General features: G+C 41.6%; 1 protein-coding gene across 1 annotated transcript in view; it reads left to right on the top strand.

The window, feature by feature from the left end:
* LOC6734299 (calcitonin gene-related peptide type 1 receptor) overlaps nt 1–23450 on the top strand; it is a 28287-nt gene extending 4837 nt beyond the window's left edge. The window contains 10 exon segments of the mRNA XM_016182161.3: nt 12977–13166; nt 13563–13700; nt 15761–15867; nt 15947–16038; nt 17239–17365; nt 17452–17678; nt 18009–18185; nt 18486–18609; nt 21714–21842; nt 22136–23450. Coding sequence (XP_016027358.1) covers nt 13007–13166; nt 13563–13700; nt 15761–15867; nt 15947–16038; nt 17239–17365; nt 17452–17678; nt 18009–18185; nt 18486–18609; nt 21714–21842; nt 22136–22654 — 1800 coding nt within the window. The 5' untranslated portion in view covers nt 12977–13006 and the 3' untranslated portion in view covers nt 22655–23450.
* Nucleotides 23451–23679: the final 229 nt, after the last annotated feature.

Genomic DNA, 23679 nt, shown 5'->3' with positions numbered 1-23679 from the left:
GCACTTCCGATTCGGGCCGCTTTTGAATATGATTTGCAGCATCGCGCTGTGCGGCGAACATCGATATGCTCTTTAGATAACGCCAAGCAGTTTCCCTCCACCGCTGATTGCAGACCATAAATCAGCCGCAAATTGCAAGGCTCATGCTCAAGCTGTTGGCCCTTGTTCGACACTGGTTGTCATTAGCTGAAACATTAAGCTGTGGCAAGTAGACACATTTCTGTGGCCCACAAACATTATGCGTTTATTTTTGTTAAGACATCGGCGCCATTGACACATGACACGCCCGTTTATCGCAGCGGAAGTCGCCTGTCGGCTCGACACTTGGCACCTTGGCCAAAAGTGTTGACAGCTGCAAATCAAATTGTCATTAAATTTTCATTTCGGGCAGAAGCCTCTGGGCACTCCTCCAGAAATAGTGTGGCTCCGGTAATTGCAATTAAAACAATTTTGCGGAGCGTGTCGCGTCGACACATTGACAAACTGCGCCAATTTACGTGGGAATTCGGGGGCGGCACTCAAAACTTTTCGCCGGTTGAGAAGTTGCAAATTTGTTTGAAGCACGGTTGAGTTACAAGTTAACAAATGGTTGTAACGGCAACGGATATGTGAATACTTTTACGCAGGATAGAATGGTCCTTAGAAGAAGATTGAAATATGACTTTTAAAATGGTTTGCACTATAAGGTTTTCCTACTTTATTAGATACATTCCTTTGATGTAAAAGTACATTAATGTGGAGCAACAACTCTTTGTCTGATATACTATATTATATATTTGCATATTTTTTTATCTGCTTAATATATTTTCATTCAATATTTCGGGGCATTCACTTCGTATCTCTGCGCATGGTAATCAAATAAGAATAAATAAAAATAGTTAGCATGGTTTACAATTCAGCTATTTTGTCCCTTTTCCTATCTATTCGATTAAAATTTTCTACGAAATCTTTGGCTACTATATTTTAATTAAAATAAATACTCACCAGATCTTCTGAATTTGATTAACGAAAGCCAGAGAAAAACATGAGTATCATTCTTCACGTAAAACAGTGATAAGATAGTTATGAAGTCCAACGATATGAGTTTTTATTGATTTATTTTAATAGGAAGAGCTCTAGATTAGTTCGAAAATACTTATATTAGGGAAAATTCCAAAAGAAGATTGTAAAATTCCTTCAAGACAGATGCCATTGAACTCTGTCAATTTCGTAGTTGTGAATTGAATGCCCAAGATTGCAGGCCCTATTGAAATTCTAATGATAAATTGGGTGCTGGCTTTGTCTGGGTAAACCAGGTTAGCGGTTGTGGCCAACGTGCCGCCAATGCTGCGTATGCGTAATATTTATGGCACGACGCACATGTGGCAAGGTTCCAAACGCAAGACGCTCGTCAAATGGCATAAATAAACACATCTCACTTGGCTATGCGTTGGCTGATTTTTTATGCAACATGCAACACGAGAATTGCATTAGAAAAGAGGTGGAACTGAGGTTGCACCCACACGCCATTCCGTACGCCCTCACAATTCTGGCACGCATCCGAATGAAATGAGCAATTAAAAAGTGCGCATAACTTAATTAAAGATGTAAAAAGGGGAAGTGAATTGTGGCCAAATGACCGCTGCCAAATTGTCGCCTTTGTTGGACTCGGGTTTTTCGCGTTGCAAGATCCATTTGATGTTCATTAGCTTGTTTATTGGGTGGTTTAGTGTCCTTACCGCCAGCAGTCGGTCCTCTAATTACTTGGCTTCCGGGAACAAAAGTCGAAAGTTTTACCAACAAATGTTGCAACATTAATTAGGACACATTTGCTGGAAATTCCCTTTCAATTAGAGCCCGCTTTTATGCGACAGGATCTGCTCGAGTGTCCTGCGGAATGGATTCCAGCAGTCAAGTGCCGCCAGGCGGGCGAAATGTAGTGGCACTGAGCTGCGGATTAAGTCGGTCAAAGGTCAGCTGCTCTTAATGTGCTCCACCGAAGCCTTTAAAGCTGCTGCCCCCGCCACCACACGACCTTTGGCCAAATCCCGGCTAATGAGTTCCAGAGTGGTATAAATAATGCAAAATGTTTCACAAATACTCTCGGAGGGAGCACCACCACACACCCAAACATCGCAAGCCGCAGAAAACAATGGCGCTTCGGAACAAAAGTTAAATAAATATGCATATCATATATACATTTTTGGGTTTCCATACATACTTAGCCGTATTGGAAAACAAAGGAAATCGTACTTGATGCGCTAATGGATTAAAATAACTTTAACACTTATTCAATCTGGTTGTGAGGCTTTAAATATTTCTACTTTGCTAACAAGAACACTGTTATATTTAATGACAAAACTGATATATTCACACAATTTATGGATTAAAACGTATTAAACACATATAATATGATTTGCATACTTCTTTAATGCAGATATGTGAACTGAACATTAAAGAATTCTATCGTCTTAAATCTGGAAAATGCTTAGAGATTGTTTCCAAAGTTAATTCGCTTTCAATACTATAAAATAGAAAGAGGCATCATGTTTTGAGTACACTAAGGGGATTTAAATAAATCTCCAATCGATCATGAGATTGTTCCTTGTGCAGCTGTGCAGTACCTCAACCTCCAGTGGCGGATTGTTTTAACAAATGTCCATCTTCGCACGCCTGTCTCGAGTGAGTGGCAGATGGATTGGCAGCAAGTGTCATTCGCCCAGTCCATTGGAATGGACAGTGTGCTCCGCCCACGTACTCGGAAGGGGACGGGAAGCTTGCCAGTGGAACCAATCAGTTGGGGGGCTGAAACTTAAACCAGAAACTAATTGAAGTTTTGCGGGTGCTCCGTGCTCGGACATAATTCCGCTTTTGTACTTGCAGCCAGATGATCCCATCAGCGAAACCCGGAGCTTCAGCTCGTCATTAAATCCTTTGCGTTTCGACTTTGGTCAGTTGATTAAGTATGCATAAACAGCAATTATGCCGCCCCCTTGGGGCGTGTCCGCGTAATTTATGCTAAGTTATGGCGTATTATATCTATTGCGGACCCATTTCGCCTGCTTGTGTATTACCAAGGGCGAGATGGCTGGGCAAAAGGAGCACGGAGCATGGAGCACGGAGCTAGGAGCTACACCAAAGTTGGCAAACAAAATCCATACATTAAGCATATCCTTTTTGCAAGAGCCTCGAGCTGCCATGGCCATAGTAACCCATTGAAATTAAAACGCTCTATTGAAGGAGCGTCCTTTTTTTGTGGGGCATCCCCCCGCCCCACCACAGCACCCCGCAACAATACTTTTCAAACCTTTGTTGCCTTTTTTGCGTGTGCGCTTTGCGGCCACGAAATTGCAGGTAATTAAGATGCCGCCCCATGGCATTAAGTACACAAAAAACGGCAAGAGAAAAACGGAGTGTGGCAAAGGAAAACATAATTCACTGTCTGAAAATTCATTTCGACATTTCGCTTCCCTTTGACACCGCTGCTGCCAAGAGGTCTGAATTTTCCCGCTGCTTTCACTTAAGAAGCATTTTCCTCGACATTCGTTTTCCATCTCCCAGGCACAGAGCTGGAGCACCTTCTTGGCCATCCTGTCCTGGGTTAAATTGAGTGTGAAGTGTGCTAAGAGCGCCAAGGTCTCAGGCATTTCTAGGCATTTACTCAAATTGGAGTATAATTGACTACAAGCCATTTGTTGTGAGCAGCGGTTTTATGGTGCTATTAAATATGCCTCTTTATAAAGCACAGGTCGTAAATAACTCTTGAGGCCAATAATTTGGTGGCATCATTCAGCGATTAGCCAGAGCAAAAATTATAATGTTCACGTACTAATAATCATAAATCCAGCCTAACAGCTTTCAACAGATAATGAAAGTCCCATAAAAGAAGACATTAAATCGAAATTATAATACGCGAATATTCAAATGAGAAACTAATATGTTTGTGCAATTTATAAATTAAGTTTATTTTTCCAAACAACAGAACCCAATAATGCAAAAGACACGCTCCTCTAAACAATCTGAAATATTGCGCAGGGGGGCGAATGTTGCATTCGTTTAACCCACTTGGCATTCATTGTTGCATGCAGCATGAAATATGGAAAATTATGCTCAGTCTGGTGAAGGAGAATGCGGCAACCGAACTGCATTGCTAATCGGGATCGTAAGAGCTACACAAAGAAAAGTTTTAAGTTCTTAATATTGGTTGTATTAAGTTTGGAAATTGTATACTTTGTATAAGTGCTTAAAATCAAACTTATTGATCTTATTATCTTAATTATAAATAACCCTTATATTACGAGTATAACTTAATTTTCCATTTTGCTCTGTGCATCATCTGCATGCTACTAATTCACAATGCGCCTGGCAAGGAGAATCTGGTTAAACATGTGCCATAATGCCATAATTTGCCAAATGCACAAACACAAGGAGGAGCCGTATCAGACATCTTTCCCGAATCCACATGAGCCGAGATTTTTGGCCAGCGACACAGTCGCCCTGGGAGATAAATCTGGCCAAGTTTATTGAATTATCCAACAGTTGCGTTGGCCATCCAGATCCAGTTGCTCTGTTGGACGGTTGGACGGGACAGCTTCGATAAATTGGCAACATGGCTTTAATTGGCTCCGAGGCGTGCAATCAAAACAGTTTTCGATAACGCGCCACGAAAGGTTCAAAGCCCAAAGTTCCTTTGACATGGCCTGCGGCTGCAACTTGGCTTTGCTTTTGCCTTTGCCTCTCCCATTGCCTTTGGTTTTGGTTATGGTCTCGTCTCTCGTGGGCGAGAAGGCAAATCAGATAAGCACTTAATGCCAAGCACACAATGTGGCCAAGAGTTGTTGGCCAGGACACAAACGCAAGCGCACACACACACACACGCCTGACTGGCTTGTAATGGAATTGCGATTGTATCTGGCAGATACATTTGTGCTGAAGGTCCACAAACGAACCCATTTGTTTGGCAAGCAGATTTATGCTCATGCTCATGCCGTTGTCATCGGAAGCCTAATTAAATATCACAGGCGGCCGAAGTTCGAGTCGGAAAAATTACACTACAACTGAATTAATTAAGCCAACAAGTTCTACTACTTCGTTAGTATGTGTAGTGTCGTCGCTCGGTTTCATTAACAAGAAGTCGGCAAACAAAAGTTTGCAGCTGTCGGAAAAGTTTATGATCCGACCTCGAAGAGATAGCGCAACAAGTAAATTCCGACTTAGCACGCGCCATCAGCCGAAGATACATTTAATTAATTTTTGATTCTAGCAGATACTCAGAACGACTAGTCGTATCTTCGGGTGACGCAGTTCCCTGCTTGTTATTGATACAGATTAGATTCGGTTCTAGCTGGCAGCTTACTTGCTACTCACTTGGGGCACTGACCACTTCACCGAAACTTTTAAGTTTAATTAAAAACTTTTCCTTTTACTCCTCCAACATTAGACACTCCAAGTGTTTTTTAAATCGAAATCAATTGCATGGCAGTTACAACTGGCCATAAATCGCGTACAAATTCCGGTCGGACAAGCAGAAAGTCCTAAGTAAACTTTTCCTTTGTCTGCTCCATATGCAAAATTAGGCACAAACTTTGTGGAATCGAAAGCGACTCCAAACACAAAGGAGGCATCCGCTCGCAGTTGCCCATCACTTGAACTTATTGAACCACGATTGCCGACCATTGTTCACCCATTATGCATGCTGGAGAGGATCGGCGGAATGCGGGGCACAAGAGGCGCCTCCGACAATTACACAAGTTCCCTCCAGCAAAGTGCCACAAAGAGCAACAGTTGGGGCAGCCACAAAGAAAACCCAGCTGCAACAGAAGTCGCAGCAGCAACACAAATGTGTCAAGGCAACAACAAAGGCAGCAGAAATAATAGTGCTCATAATAGATGCAAATGCTGAAGGCATTTGGGTTCAACATAAAGCAACAGAATAAATAAATACAACTCAATAACAATTCTGCAACTAGAAGGGGCAATTTAGTTAGAGCTAAACATAACATAAAACCAATCTCTCAATTATTCTGAAAACAAAATTAAAGCTTTTAATCAGGTATATTTTAGAATATTAAGTGGCACAAATATAAGTAAATATAGAAAATCATATATGAGCATCAATTTCTACAGTCTAATTTAAGCACTTTAAATAAAATATCAAAATTAAATGAAATTTGCACAAAACCATTTCTATAATTCAACTTAACTCTAGGCTTTGCAAAACTTCTCAAAAATATACATAAATGAGAAATATTTGGAAAATAACATCAAAACATCAAAACATCAGCAATGACAGTCGTTTTAGTAAAAGCTAAGCCGGCGAATGCGAATTTCCATATGAATAGAGCAACAATTGTCCAAAGGCAGCGCAAATTGCAAATGAAATGAAATATGAAAATCAAACTGACTTCCCAATTGACATTAGCTGACTGCCAGAGGAGAACGCAAGTTTTTTTTTATTTTTTTGGGGGGAACAGGAGGTTGTGGGTATGGAAATGGAAATAGAGGTGACGAACACAAAACAATTCTACTTGGGCGCTTGACAATGGCATTGGCCCCCTCTCGGCACCTTTCCTCTGCAATTTCGACGGGTTTTCCTTACCCGGGTGTAGTCAATTGTAAACACATTTAAACAAAACTCAACGAGACGTGCAGAAAATTGCTGATATGAAAAGTGAAAAGTGCGCCGAGGTCGTGTGTTTTTTGGGTATCCGACGAGAATGCTGCCTACGCCAATTTGAGTTGCCAAAATTGTGGGCAAGTGATTGGGTGGGTGGCAGGGAACAGCAAGAAGATGAGGTCCTGGCTGCCGAAATAAGGGCCAGCCACAAAATAATGTTATTGATATGAATTGAGTTCGTTTCGCAGGAAGCGAAAGTGCGTGAGCTGGCCAAATAATTATCCTGGCTTCGTGCTCGGAAAACTCTAATTTCAAGCACTAATTTAGGATGGGATTGTAGTGAAATCAAATTAATTGTGAGCCAGCGTTTGGGGTGTGAATTAGAAATATTGGAAAATTAAATGAGCCAAATAAATTAATTTACCTACACCTTGGAAAATTCAATTGTATCTTTAAAGGCCCCATGAACTTCAAAAACGCAATAACGGCCAGCTTTACATTACACGAATAATTTATTGTAAACTTTTTCTAGGCCGCAGATTTGCTCAGCAATTTTGCAAATTTGTTCTGAGCTTTGGAACTTCTCAAGACGCTTTTAGCCACAAGTTCAATGTCGTTTTCGTTTTCGTTTCTGTTTGAGTTGAAGTAACCCACTTTAACCACTTCGCCCGGCCATATTTCAATTGGACTACAAAGTATTTGTCGAAAATTCCCCGTCCTAGCAACGGCAGAGAAATAATCAAATTGTATGATGAACACGCCTCGACTGGAATTATTATAAGAGGCAGTCGCAGAAACAAATTCCCAAGCTCACAAAAAGTTGGCCAAACAATAACAAAATGAAAGAAATGTGCACTTGAGCCGCGAAAAAGTGAGGGAAAAGTACATTTATTCTCAACGCAAAGTTCTTGAAATCAAAGTACGTAAGCAGCACAACAAATAAGCGCAGTTAAAGTACGAATTTTCTCACTGGCTTTGGCCAAATGACAAAGTTAAATAAAAAGCAGCGGAAAGGGATCCTGCCCTGCTTGTTGCCAGGACTGTCACACTTTGAAAAGGATACGCCACATGCACTGTACCTCTGAGCAGCTGCTTTCCTTGTTCTTGAGTTTATGTATATACATACGTATGCGGGCAAACAGTGGCGGTCAAAATAATAGCACTTTGTTAAGGTTGAAGAAATAGTTACACTCTTAAAGATAGTTTCAAATACCAACCCATGGAGGTCATGAAAGTTGAAGTCATTTAAAATTTAATTCCACACAAAAAATCACTTAGAACTTAGGGATACTAATACTTGTAAAAAAAGGATCAAATTAAAGTCCACAAGATCCCTGTAAAAACAATAATACTATATCTTACGTGCAACTTTAGCATCATGATAGTACAATTTTGTTTGTCTAGTAAGAAAACCATGCTGAGATGTATTGTTATGGCCAAATCTGTGGGTGTTTATGGTGTGTGCCGAGCACTTTTGAGTAGACCGCAAGACATTTGTGAAAGAGCAAACAACAGACGGCAAACAAAGTCCATTTCAGAACTCACACCTTGCCGGGTTTAGACATATGCAATTTCAGTGCGCGAACAAATTGTGCAATTGTTGGTGGCTAGGAAGTGAGAACAAGGCATTTAGCACGTGTGGCACGTATTTCATTTCAGAACCCGGTACAAACCCACCTACAGCTCAGACCAGTGGAAAAGCAATGAACCAGGACAAAGGTCGACTCGAAACATCATAGTTGGGAGTAGAGAACGGGGTTAAAGGCAAGCTTGTGGCACAAATGCACTTAGCGCCGCCGGTCCTTTGAAACTCCTTTTTTTGGCCGGCCGACGAACTTAAAGCCTCATCTTTCCTTAATTCATTGCCGGACGGGTTTTATAAATTATTCCATTCCATTAGGGCTCGGCTTTCACGCTCCACGTTCGCCGCTTTTCAGCCCAAAGCCAAATGGGCAAGTGGGCAACTTGGCAAGTGTGTGTGGAAAATAAATAAATCGCTTGTTCTGGTAATCTCTGGCTACATTTTTATCGCCCTCTGCTCAGCTAGCCAACCAGCATAATCCCGGCTAACACAGATACATCCGCCTGTGGAGCGGGGAAAGTAGTGTCCCTTTTGGTCGGAAGGATCTGGGTAGTGCCTGTTGAGCGATTCGGTGTTTACACTTTATATTTATTTGAAATATGAGCTCCTTTCCACGCTGCCAAGTGCACTGCTATATAAATCAGCCAGCACGCTTGCAAAATCGTACCCATGGCAGCTGTCACTTCGCATTATTATCATCAACAAAAAGATCCTGCTTGATGATGATTCATTCCCAGGACATTGCGCCTGGTGTAGCACCCAGGATGCCGACTTTCGATTAGAATGGGGATCTTGAGCAGCACGAGTCTGTCAGTGAGGACAACATGATTTCAACTCCTTTTTGAATAATTGTACGCCATCATCGGGTGATAATAATGCCAGTAAGCAGGAAGTCCTGGAAGTGTGCCATCTCCATAGAACAACACAATATGCCAGCACTCTTCAACTTAAATATGAAATATTTAATTACATATTATACTGGATCTACTAAGCCCTGGCTTTGAACCACCATCGTATGTGAATCTATCGCACCTATATCATCATCAACAAATAATTAAATATTTATTCATAACTGCAATCGAAACACGCGTTTTTATAAAAACGCAAATTTTATTTTAATTCTTTTCATGTACAAGCCATTAATAAAACAAAAGTTATCCCATTAAAGCTTAATATCTCATTCAATTGACGACAGTTAAGAGCAAATACCATTTTTGCTCAATGAAAAGGATTTTTACTTATAATCCCCGGCTGAAGTCCACAGAAGCAATCGAAATTGGAAACTCATAAATTGCCTTTATGTTCTGTCATTCCATTCGCAACAAAAGTGGTGGAAAATGGAAAACGATTCAGTGCATCAATGGCAATCCGGCGAAATCCGAATGGCATGCCATAGTTCGGACCAAGGCTAAAACGTTTCAGCCATTTCTATCGCAACAGCTGAAATGTTGTTTTAGGCGAAATGCTATTTAAGCGATTTAAGAGCCCGTTCGACAAATCTTCATCCCCGAAATAAAAAAAATAAAACACTCAATAAAGCATAAAATTCTGTGGAAATGCCTGGCTGGCTGGCTTTTAACACAATCTCTTTAAGCAAAAACACATTGGATTTATGACATATTCGATTCGATTCTTTCATGCTACATTTCATGCGGATATTAATTGCCGCCCACCAGCAGCACATTCAATAATTGATGCCGTTGTTTGCCTAAAAAGTAAGAGAAATTTAAAGCAAAATCTAGAATAAATCACAGCACAATCTTGCCATGTGGGCGGTATAAAACTGGTGCAGACAGCACTGTACGCATGATTTATGCGCCTAATAAATTGCAGCGGCGAAAACTAAAAGATGTTTTGTGCTCGGCGCAGAATGAAGATAAACTATCCATTGGGACGGTTATGTTGGCTTCGCTTGGTCTGGGTTGGCTTCCAATCCACTGAGTCCGAAACGAAAGGCTCGATTCACAACTGACAGCCAACGAATTGGAAATCGGCAAACAAACATTTTCATTACTCATACGTCAGGGGGGCCGCGCGTGTTTGCAAGCGCGAAAAACCTGAAACCAAACCAAAACGAAACCATCCACCATTGAAAACGTTTTGACAGATGCAGACGGCACAATTTCGCTTGGCTACGTTTTTTAATACCCAACAGTTTTGCGCAACATTTCGCGTGCAAAGTTTTTCAACACGGCCTCTTTTTTCCAAATTGTTTGTGGGGGTCGACACTTCAACACACCGAGTGCCAGAGTATAGATGCCCCTACATGATACACGTTGTAACCCACATACATTTGCCAGTTTTATGCTTTTTCCCAGTTCCACCGCACCCACCGCATTTTCCCATTTCCCCTCGGCTTTTGGCCGCTTTTATTGAAGTCTTCTACCGCTCGCTTTTATCAAATGCAATTTACGGATCCCTGACATCGAGCATTAGCGCTGGGCTGCCGCAGTCAAGCCAAGTCAAGTCAAGTCGAGCTTGCTTAACGCACAGCAGCTGCTTTTTCAGCCCCGAATTTCCACCCTGTAGACCACCAACTTTTTTCGACAGCTACTTCTCGCCTATGGCACTTTTCCACACGCTTTTATTGCTAATTTCTGTTATTGCCAACGTTTTGCGTGAGTTTCGCGAGTTGTCGTAAAAATATTTTTATTAGCCGATCGCGGGTGGTGGGCGTAGAAATTGGGGAACGAGCTCCATTTCCCCCGTGCTGAAAACACATTAAAAGCACGAGCTGCCACATTTCGGCAATGGGACACGCTAGAAAGTATGCTAGGAAAAATCCAGCACCTTTATTATCAGATTCGCACACTCAGCACTATAGCAAATTCCATTGATTCCACAGTTAAATACTTAAAGCCATGACTAGTGTCTGTATTATTGGTTCAATAAAAGTTGTGTCATAATGTATTCATTCGAGTAGGTCATTTAAAGAGGTTTAATTTAGTTGAAAGGTACTACTACAAACATTTCAAGAGCGCTTGTTACACAAGCATTTTTTCACCTGAATAGAAATTCAGCTAATATATTTATTCTGCAATTTAACTCACAAGCTTCGTGTGCTTTAAAATTTGCACTCAAGGTGCTCAAAGAAAATTTCTAGTCCATAATATTGTGGCTCGCTCATTCAACATGATTTATCCGATTTTTATCTAACACCCGACTATTTTTCAAACCACTTGAAGACCGAATCACTTATTCATTCAATGGCTGATGCTCAGGTTCAATGTGTACGATTTATGGGCAAGTTTGTACCGAGAGATCGTAAAATTTAAGTGGCCCCGAGCCCTCGCTGCTGAAGACGCTTTTATGGCTATGGCCAGTTAATAACCAAATTTGTCTGCTCAGCTTTGGCTTAAACATTAAACCCACTTGCTGGGAGATGGGCGATGAGAATCGAGCGAGTTGTGCTGAGTGATGTACTGCGATTTCGTGTAATTCGTGCAATAAATATAAAACTTGTATTATGATTACACGAGGAGATGGAGAGCCGCAAAACCAGGGCAAACATGGCAGGGCGTTTGTCATAAAACGCCACTCGTTCACAAGTGTTCAAGTGTTGTGCACACAAAGTGGATTCAGATTGCCATTACCCAACCCAACCCAACCCAACACTCAGCTCTCGGGGAATCCCCCTCGATGTTCTGCTCAGCCAATTTGCAATCCTAGATTTTATGATGCTCGCTTGCGAAGCAGACTTTTCTGCGTTGCCGGCTGTCATTGTGGTTTTTGCTCTTGTCACTTTGCAATTCGAGTGCAGTCGGCAATTTGCCTAAACGATAAGATTAGAAAATGGAAATGGAAATGGAGACAGCCACCTGACGCAATCTCACATGCCAGAAATTTGTCGTTTGCCATCCAAGGCCCCGATTTCCGAAAACGAAAATCCTCAATATCCAACTAGACATGACCAGTTTCCGGAGGAATGCACTCCAGTTACATGGCACATGGCACAAACATTTGTTTGCTGTTTTCTGACCAAAAAACAAGCCCAACTTATGCTGGCACATTTTAGTTGACAGAAATATGCAAACAGACACAAGTAAATATTTATTTTATTATTTATTTTAAAGAAATGTGCAAGCTCACAGAATAAATATTATGGAACATTTTAAATCAATAAGAAGAAACCTAAACCAATACAAGTTGGTGAAGCGATTGCTCTACAAATTTCACATATTTAAACTTTTAATTTACAAAAATAAATGTGTCGGTCAATTTCCAGCTGAACAACTGTTCAGCTCTTTATTATTTCAGCGATTAATGAAAATAATTGCCACTGATAATAATAGTTTTTTTGTTATCCGATTACATAATTTAAATTTATTTTATTATTCTCCCAATTAGAAAACGTTTTTTTTAATAGAAAACTTAATATTCCGTAACAGCATAACTATTTATGCTTAATTACCAGATGACAGTTTTTATTTCTTTTGGCTATAGTTACATTATTATGAAAAAATAGCAATTATTTTTAGACTTCTGCCAGGAATGCCTTTAATTAATAGCTGATGCAATCGCTTAAACTCAATTAAGTTACACACGCAACCCACATCTTCTGTGTAAAAAATCAATGTATTCGACCATAAATAATTCCGCTGCAATCAGTGCAACAGTATTCAGTCCTGGAACTTTAATAGCGCCAAGCTGTTGGAAAACCAATTAAATTCCCTTTTCAAATGGAGCGTAAAACGCAAAATACTTATGGTGGGGGCGCCACACACTCGCACACACGCATTTATGAGTTCGGCAAAACCCATTTGATTGACTAACGAAACTTATTTGCCACTTTATTTCAGCGGACGCAGTGCAGCAGTTCGACGACGACCATGAGCGACCAGATTGGCAACCCGAATGCAACATTCAGTGGCAGTGGCAGTGGCACCAACGCCGCCGCCATCGCCGAAAGTGCGGCGGAGAGCGGTCCGGACTTCGATGCACTTCGGGCCGCCTGCGAAACGCGGCTAAATGCCAGCGGTCAACTGCCGGGTGAGTTGTGCACTGCGAGAAAATATGTAACACATAGCTTGCTTATTAAAGTTTTGTTACATTTGATGCAGTTGTAAAACATTCACTAGAGAATTTTAGAAGTATTTATAAACATCAAAATAATATTTCAATGTTATTTTTTGCACTGTTTTACTCATTTGTAGATCCTTACATTCTTTTTTTTTTATGACAATCATTTGCCTTTACTTGAGCGAAAGAAAAAATTCACACCGAAATTGTTGCACTAGGGAAATATAACTATTTTTGTTATTTTACTACATTTTTTGCCCGTGCTTCTGGCTTTGGCCAACTGCAATTTCGGCGTCCATTATGCACGAGTAACTTTAAATTGCTGACCTAACCACTCCCCTTTCCCTTTGGCCCCTTGGCAAACAGGCTCCGGAGGACCAGGCGCAGTAGCAGGAACCCACTGTGCCGGCACCTTTGATGGCTGGCTTTGTTGGCCGGATACGGCTGTCGGCACTTCCGCCTACGAACTTTGCCCGGACTTCATCACGGGATTCGATCCAGCAAGTAAGTGCGCCGGGCAGGAGCTGAATTGTTTATTAAATTCCACAAAGCTACATCCGTTTCGGGGTCAGCTGGGGATCTGCATATGACACGAAAAAATATATATACATACAGATATACTATATCACATGTATGTAGGTTACATATAGGTTACATAGCATGCCAAAGGGAAATGTGTTTGCACGAAGCAATGCGGTTGGATGAGTTGGATGGGTTGTTTGGTAGGTGGGGTGGTGTGCCAGTCTACCCTCTAATTGGGCTCATCCCCGAGCTCATCGTTATATACACATAAATGGAACAGAAAATACGCTCCAAGCCAGGCCAAATCAATTGGAAACTTGTTATGTTTATGCTTTGATTTCGTGTCGTATGGAGGCATCAAGTATTCACAAAACCACACGGGCTAAAGGCAAAGCTCCTTGGAGCTCCCTGGGCCACTAAATTATCCAAAAGAGCTCGACAAAATGCTAAAATGTTTCGCCTGATTTGGCACAATTTGCCGGAGTCTAACCGAAATCAAATGTAAGCCAGAAAACACGGCCAAATTGATTGAGGCTGCTGGGCAGAGTTGAAGTCAAAAATGTGTGTGGGTATTTAAAGCTGCTAGAGCAGAGAAGAAAGGCGATTTAAATTTTATCATGTTTGTGAATTTCATATTTTTAATCATTAATCAGTGTTCTTGGCAAGGTGTTGATGACGGTCATAATACCAGAACTAAAGAAGAAAACCCTTTGAATAGTTTCACCAACTCATTGTCGTATCATTAACATATCATAAAAATATCAAAGGTGACTTGAATTATTTCTCAACTTTCTGCCACACTGCGTGTATATTTCATTTAATTCATAATTAGCAGATGAGTGCTATATAAATTAATCAACTGATTTTCCAAACGCACAAAGAAAACTAATTAATTATGCTTGGCATTAAAGCAAACGTTTAAAAACAAAGCCACGCTCTAGAAAATCGTCATAAATGTGGATAAATATTTGAAGCAATTTATGGCATAAATCATGCGCTGCATGATAATTTGCATTAATGGTGCACAATATGTAGTCAGCCAACTTAAACCTCAACCTCGTTTTGGCCATGACCAGGGCAACGAAAATAGCGAGAGTTGAATGACTTTTTTTGTTATGACAGAGCGGAGAAAACAAGGCGAGCGTCAAGAAAATGCTACTTTTGCTACATTTAGCTTGTGGTTAGCTTGGCGCCACCCCCTTTTTCATCCTTTTTGTATTTTTTTTTTTTTGTTTTTGGGTTTTTTTTTTTCCTTTCGGGGTCGCCGCCAGCTTGTACAAGATTATGTGCTTTGGCACTGCGCCGCCATTAACTTTTATGGCACTTCCGGTCGCCGGATGTCGATGTGGTGAGCTGCGGTCGAGAACTGCCTCACCCCCCCGGCTACTTATCTGCCACACAGCGCGTATACGTGATTTTCTTGGTCTGCGTGCCAAACGGCGATAAATGGATTTCTGGCCAAAGATCATCGGTCGAAAAAAAAAAACGAAAGAGCCGGAAAAACGAACGACCTGATAAAACTCACCTTCGAAGTTCCTAACAAAAATTCTCCAGTAATTTTTGTACAAGTGCCACTCGGTAAATTGCATTGCAAACTTGGTAATCTGCAATCGAATCGAATGGAAAGTTTTTGTCACGAACTTCGACTTGATTCAACTTAAACACACACATGACCCAAACAACAGAATGATTATGCAATTTTCAAATTGATATGGTTGCCATTCCGATGCGAACCGCAATTCTTTTGCGGTTAACTTGGTGGCAGATGCAATAAATAATGGTTAATTCAATTGAATGCTCAGGCCGACCGCAAAATGTAAATATGAGCCGGAATATTTATCCAGTAGTCAATCATAAAATCACACACATTTAGCAAGTGTAAATATTTGTGTGGTGCGCAGGATGTGAAAATGTTTGCTAGAAAAAGCGGAAAAGAATTAATCGTATATACAATATTTATTAAGGAGCTGTAATAAGCAGAGTGAACAGCATGGTTAATTATTTTTTATTTATCGCAAACTGACATCGCTTTAATTATGCAGGATATGCCCACAAGGAGTGCGGTCTCGATGGCGAGTGGTTCAAGCATCCGCTGACCAATAAAACATGGTCCAACTACACAACCTGTGTAAATTTCGAAGACCTCAACGTAAGCCGATCCCTTATATATATGTGTATATCCTTTATCCTTTATGCAATTAATTAATCGCAACACTATATATATTCAGTGGAAGCACACCGTGAATCTGATCTACGAGGTTGGCTACGGCACATCACTGCTGGCCATTCTGCTGTCGTTGGCCATATTGGGTTATTTCAAGTGAGTATGGCCAAGGGCTTTGCACTCCTTCATCTTGGCCACAAACAAGTTGACAGCCTCGTTGGGAGATGGCAAAAACACTCAGGGGTAATGAGGCACGCTGGTGATTATATTGCGACTTATATTATGACGACTGGCGCCAAAAGTGAAATTTACTGATGGCAAAACAAATGCGACAGTGGCTTAATCAAGTGCCAACCTGGATGCTGGGCCCAAATGCTCATTGCACTCATTGCTCACTTAATGCGGCACAATTGACGCCGGAAATGGGAAAATACATTGTGTCCCCATCTCCTGGAGACTCGAAGCAGGATATCGATTAATTTCCCAGTGCCTGCAGACCAATTAGTGCTCTGGGTTTGTTTATCGCACATTCGAATGGAACTGGGGCTCAAGGATAAAGGATAATGGATGTGCGGACTGAGGGGCCATAGATGGGGCGGCCAACTGACAGAACTGTTTTAAATTCTGTGCCAAAGGCAAATAAAATGGGGCCAGCTACGTGTGGGAATTCGGTCTGCCCTAAAAAATTGAATAATTAAAAGTTTAATGACAGAGCAATGGGCAACCCCTGCCCCAGAAAAACGCATTCCTCAAACAGCTGCAATGCAAATACCAGAGTATTCAATCAAATATAATTTAATTGTACGAGTATAAAGGAAATTGAGACGTTGACCGTCTCAATTTAAAGAAAAAAAGACCGGCTAAAATCAATTAAAGGGTTTTTTATAGAATAGACCATCACTGTATTATAGCATTAAAATTCGAAGTCAATAATCGTATTGCCTAAACGAAGTTTAGAAGTAAAATTTGCTAATTTAATTTAAATGTAACCTAGCGCTTTCAAAAAATTTAGACAGAAGTAAATTAAGTAAAGTAGAGAAGGGAATAACGAAAACAATCTAACCTATTGAATTAAATTGCTGAGAAAAAATCAAACTAGATTCAGTTTTGCCAGATGTCAGCAATCAATGCAATTGAGCAAAGGAGAAAAGGAAAATGGGAAAATGGGCAAATGAACTTTGTCCTTTTGGTCGCAGGACTTTTTCTGCCTCTTTCGGCCCTATCCAAGCTGCCTCACGTGCCCCGGGCCGAATGCAAATGAAGCCATAGACAAACTTGCAAATTTGGCCATAAAAACTTGCCACAAATTGCCGGCCAAAGTAATTCGATTCGCATATTTGTCTTTCGATTGAACAGATCCCTGAAGTGCGCCCGCATCACGCTGCACATGAATCTGTTCGCCTCGTTCGCTGCCAATAACTCGTTGTGGCTGGTCTGGTACCTGCTGGTCATGCCGAATCCGGAGCTACTGCATCAGAGTCCGGTAAGTGGGCACATCTGGCGAATGCGTAATGGTGAATCAACCTCGGCTTCCGATTTCCATATTCCATACTCCGTGCGAACACCCAGATGCGCTGCGTGGCCCTGCACATCACGCTACACTACTTCCTCCTGTCCAATTACTCCTGGATGCTCTGCGAGGGATTCTATCTGCACACCGTCCTCGTCGCCGCATTCATTTCCGAGAAGAGGCTGGTCAAATGGCTCATCGCTTTCGGCTGGGGCTCCCCGGCCATCGTCATATTCGTCTATAGCATGGCTCGCGGCTTGGGCGGCACGCCCGAGGACAATCGTCAGTAAGTGAATAATGGAATAGGTACAGCTTACACCGAAAGAAAATGAGGAATGCCAACATTCATCAGAAGTGACTTACATCAGACGGCATATAACCATATTGTCTTGTTTAGACTTCCCCTACACATTATTACAATGCCAATATCCTAGTCTAATCACATTGAATTATATTGAAATCCCACAGACATGTTGAGTATCTCAGATTTGATATCAAGATATTTCTGTGTAGCTAAGAGATTCAGTCTGTCGGGCACTTGACCAAAATGCTAATCAAATCAATCAGCAATTCACCCACTGACTCATCTCGCATTCCTTCTTCTTCCAACTTGCAGCTGCTGGATGAACCTAGCCAACTACCAAAACATTCTAATGGTGCCTGTGTGTATCTCCATGTTCCTGAACCTCCTGTTCCTGTGCAACATTGTGCGCGTGGTCCTTTTGAAGCTAAATGCCCCGGCCAGTATTCAGGGCAGCTGTGGTCCATCGCGAACGGTTTTGCAGGCATTTCGGTAAGTTTTCCCGCCAAAAACAAACGAAAAAAGAACTGGGGGGAGATTGAAACACTTATAAGCGAAGCGAAGAACTCTCAACTGGCCCACGGGGCGAATGCGTAATTATATTTTGCTTCCCTTGTATTTAGACTCCTTCCCATCGGCCATCAGGTCTTTTATTGTTTATTCGCTCTGCACTCGGGAAGTTGGGCTCATTTTACATTTTGAATTACGCATACGCCGCGTTGACTTGCATGTTAATACACAGCTGAAAAACGAAAACAAGGCATTATAATTCACCCTCTCATCCTGTTTTAGGGCCACGCTGCTTTTGGTGCCCCTGCTCGGCCTCCAGTACATCCTTACGCCCTTTCGTCCTGCACCCAAACATCCCTGGGAGAATACATACGAAATCATCTCGGCGTTTACGGCCTCATTCCAAGTAAGTAAAATGTTTTCGTTTCGTTTTTGCTTTGTTTTTTCTTTTTTCTTTCCGGCTTTTGTTTTGCACGCTCTCATAAAATCACTTTACGACTCCGAGCTGGCTAAAAAGTTATGATGTTAGTTCGCCTCATGGTGCCATCCACCACTGGGAATGCAAATAAGCCGGAATTACTGGAATACCAAATACCAGGGCTAGCTCATTAGATCGGGTCTCCTTTCAAATCAATAATGAAAATACACGCCATGTGAAATACCCGCCATTGGCATTTCACTTGATCTCAGTTTATTAAATTGCTGGCCGAGATTGGAGCGAAGTTCCCCCGTTGGAAAAATGTAGCAAGTTGAGCATGAAATGCACTCTCGCACACGCAGGAACTCGTAAAAGCAACTCGAGCTTGTCCCTCGGACAAGTCGGTCTCGATAGCCCAGCATTTACACTCGGTTAACACACATATATTTCTTGGCCGCAACTTAAAGACAACGACGGAAAACTTCATCCAGCTGCTTTGCCTTCTTGTTTGTTGAATACCCAAAGAATCTTTCAGTTCATGTTTGCAGTTCACAGTTAAAATAATTTGCATATATTTTCCTGTGCACGAAATGGTTTTTCATTGCAGTCTGTTGATGGTAACTGTTGCCATGGAGGTAGAGGTGCCTAAAAGTATGCTGCAGCTTTGACTGCTTTCCTTTAGGAAATTTCAATAGTAATTTCTACAGCACCCCCTAACTCTTATTCAAAAATCTTTTAGTTCGATCTAGAACCAACTCAATCGGCTCAAAAAGGTAGCCCAGCTAGGCAACTTCTAAAAACCCATTGAATTCATAAACAGCCCTAAAACAACAGGAAAATCCATTATCTTGCGAGTAAACATAAAATCATCTTGGGTGCCACTAAGCTGCAGTTGAGCTCTTGACTATATCTTTACAACTCGGCAACCGAACAATGTCACCTCGGTCTGAGCCTTTTCATCATTGCCAATCGATTGGTGAAATCTTTTATTCGACTGCTGAAAGTTTAAAGCCAGTCGCCGGGGACTTTTCCTTTGCATTTTCCTCTTGTCGTATTTATTCACTTCTTTTTTATATCGCTGTTTTCCGTTGGCTTATTTGCTGCAAAGATGGCGAAGTTTTCCCGCTGAACTCAGTGGTTGCATATAATTTGGATTTATTGTGGCAGCCGTGCTGATGATGCCGACAGTCGTAAAAGATTCCCCGCAAGTTTTAAGCTCCGGAAAGAATATCAAATAATTTTTCTGTTGGGTGGCGGGGGTTGTGTCGACGAGGGAAATGGAAAAGCCCGAAACTACTTAGTCAAAGCGCAGAATTTATATGCATGTAAACGTGTTTATTTGGTTGTTTTGGTGTCGAAATGCGAAACTTGCTGCAATTGGCATTTGTCCGCCTGTGAGTTTTCCGCAGAGATTTCCCTCTGTTTTCCCCCATAAGCTTAGGGACATTTGGTATTTAGCAGATGTGCAGACTAAACACGTTCCACTTTAATTGAATTAAAAACTTTCGCTTGGCAGAAAGCTAAAGTGGAAAACAAACGTCAGATGTCAACAGAATCGTAATATAAATTTCGCTTGGAATGCTTTCTCTTGACTTCTTGCCAAAATATTTTAAATCAACTAATTGGCTTATTCAACAGGCTTTTTGGAAATTAAATAAAATTCTGTGCTATACTAATAAATGTTTGTATGTAATTAAGTTTGAAAAACGCATAAAATCTGTTGCAAAAAAATCATTAATCCACCACAAACTTTTTTTTTGGTTAGCATTTAAACTAAATGGCTTAAACTTCCAGACAAAGAATAATAGTTCAACCGGAAGCTTAATAAATGGGACAATAAAGAAAAGGAAGGCAACACAGAAGGGGCAGCAAAATAAGTGAAAAAATGTAATATATATTCATGTTTATATTTTGGTACATGTAGTACATTTTGGCCATCCGTTCTGTGGTTAAACATATCCCGGAACCAACTATGCCAACTAAAACTACTAAATAAGAAAACAGGAACGATTTACATAACAATGTGCGCAGTGTGTCAACAGTGCACAAATAAGCAAATAACTTTAGAAAAATATGAACTCCGGTCTAACAAATCGAAACATTTGACCCCGTTTCGCAAAGAAAAAGATTAAAATGCAGTTTTACGTAGAGAAAGAGAATTTTATTCTAGATGGCTCAGTACAATACATTCACTCTTTGAGTACGGATAGAGTCAACCAATTCAAGTGGAGACAATCAATTCTAGTCCTGGAAGAAGTGGTTCATTTGCAATCAAACAACAAATGTCTTCATTGCAATATGCTGTGAGGTTATAAAACCCCATTTTGATTATGGAAAGGCAGCCAGAAACAGAGGAGTAAATGGATGGCAACTGTGGCTGATTGAGTCCATGATGGGTCTCCGTGAGTAGTGGCAATCAAATGAATCCCCGCTCCGAAGTGCTAACCAGAAATCCAGGCAGTAGTCAATGCACGTACCCGGCCATACATTAAATATTTACATATATATATATCTATATATATGTGTGTGGCCCCCACAAATTCCGCTTGCAACAATCAGGCAGAAAGTGGCAGGACAAATGCCAAACAGTGGGTTCGCATCGGTGTGGAGGAGCTAGCGAAGGACCCACGGCCCGTTGAAGTGGCCGTCTGACAGGCGAAATGAATACGTAGCCATTTCGGTGGCAGAACGGTGGAATAACCAAAGAAACAAGCAAAATTGTATTATGTATTGTATTAGGAGCGACTCAGCGACAACCAAGAAACTAGAGATATACAAAAAAACAGGGTGTCGGCTATTGCTATACCCTGGAAAACATAATTGGTATAAAGTCATATTTAAAAGTTGATATTGGCTTTGAAGTAGTTTTGAACATATTTTATATTTATTTCTTTTAATATTTCTGCGGGCTATGGGCTTTGTTTCTAGGCCAATCTATTGCTATGAAAACTAAGCTACTAAGATACCGATAATACCCATTTACAGGGTACAAAAGGGACAAAATTGATGGGCACTGCAATAAGGACAACTGCGATAAGCCCCGGCGATAATTTGGCCAGCCTGCTCATCCTATTTCCATTCCATCTTTGCAGGGTCTGTGCGTGGCCATTTTGTTCTGCTTTTGCAACGGCGAGGTGATTGCCCAAATGAAGCGCAAGTGGCGGATGATGTGCTTCAGCAACCGACCGCGGACCAATTCCTATACAGCCACTCAGGTCTCGGTAAGATTTGTACTAAAAGCTTCACATGCTTTTCTCCCACCCTTTCTACTTTCTACTAATTTTGTACCACGGGTTACGGCGCGTATGAGTAATGCAGCAGCAGTAGCACACTTAAGCACTCACAGTTTATTGGCCTATAGATCCGAATTAATCGCATGCAACAAATAATAACAATGAAAAATGAATTAGAACAGTATAAACCAAAAGATACATAAGACAGTTACAGAAACCGACGCACCGTTGCCAACTGGCCAACCACCATGATAGCAAATTCTCAGTTCTTTTGATTGTAGTTCGTGCGCTGCGGACCGCCACTGCCAGGAGAGGAGAAGGTATGACTAAAGGACATGTCGGCCAAGCGACGCGCCTCCGCAGGACCCCAACACCATCAACCCCACCACCAAAGCCACCAGTTGTCCACGGAGCAGCAGAGAGCTCGCAGCCAGAGCCTGGCGAGTTCGTCGTCCTTCCTGGATGGCTGGCGCGACCGGATGCCGTTCCTGAAACGCCGCCAAACCATCGACCACTCCCGCCAGAGCCAGCCACTCATGGAGGAGGGCGGAGAGAACGCTGGTCAGGCCAAATCCGCGCCAGGTGCCGTCGACAGGCCGACATTGATGACGACCATTGCGGAAGATGTTGCCGAGACAGGAACGGCAGCAGCATCGCACGCAGCTGCACATTCCGACGCAGCAGCAGCAGCAGCAGGAGGTGCAACTGGAGCGGAGGAGGGCCATCCCAATGGCATGGGCACTGTCATCGTTCGCATGGAGAGAGCTGGCCAACAGCACATGGCCGATGAGGCGCTTTAGGTTAAACCCTTTGAGTCACACAACATCTCATAGTTTAAGCCACAGTTATACCAAAACCGAAACAGGTCAAGAACCCAAAAAACCAAACCCCACCAAAAGCTACAGCCCATTGAATCCAGTTAGCATCGCCAGGCATGTTCCTGAAATACCTAGAGTTTCTAAAATAGTTAAACGGGTGTCTAAAAGTGGTCAATGTCATTAAGCATTAATTTTCAGATTCGCCATTGTTGTTAAATGTTCAGAGGCACTGCCGTTAAAAATTCCCAGCTAAAACCTTAAAAGTAACATTTTCATTAGCCAAGTTAGCATTTTTCTTCAATTTGCATTGCATATTTTATACACTATTTTGAGACACCCGAGATATTGCTACGAAACTTTTGGAATACTTCAAAGCACCCAGAATAAGTTCCTTAGCCAGCTAGGCTGATGTATATTTTGCAACAATTTGCGCCATGCTAAATGTTAAGTTTTAATAGTATATACAGAGCAGTTTTCCTTGGTTTCCTCAGAATGCGAAATGCGAAATAAATTTCAGCCTTTTGCCGGCAACGGACCCACTTGAATGAGAACATATTTATTGTACCTATGAATGTAAGAATTTATGTGGATATTAAATATCATTGTTGTCTTAAGTGTTAAGTGTATCCTAGGACTAGTGCCCCCAACTCCCTCCTCACCCAAAAAATAATATATATATATCTCTCTCTCTCTGTGGTAAGCTGAGCTTTCTGGCAATCGCTTTTAGTGTGTCTATGAATGTACGAAAATGTAATAAAATTTTAATTATATCTACGTATGCTATACATTTGCAAGTTCCTCTGAAACTGCTCTGCTCTTCTCTGCTGTGCTAATTAGTCGACTTTCAGTTTGTTTAATGAATCTGGGGTACGTCTGTCAACAACAGCAACAACCGCATTCCAGTCCGGACCTAATGCCCATTTAATGAATGCCATTTGAAGTTGGCCCTCCTCCGTTTCGTCCCCATGGACGTTGGCCAGGTTATCCAGCCTGGTGATGAAAGCACA

This window comes from Drosophila simulans, chromosome 2R (genome assembly GCF_016746395.2).
Source record: "Drosophila simulans strain w501 chromosome 2R, Prin_Dsim_3.1, whole genome shotgun sequence".
In the NCBI taxonomy this organism is placed as follows: domain Eukaryota; kingdom Metazoa; phylum Arthropoda; class Insecta; order Diptera; family Drosophilidae; genus Drosophila; species Drosophila simulans.
The sequence above is the reverse complement of the archived record's forward strand: the minus strand, read 5'-3'. Positions and strand labels throughout refer to the sequence as shown.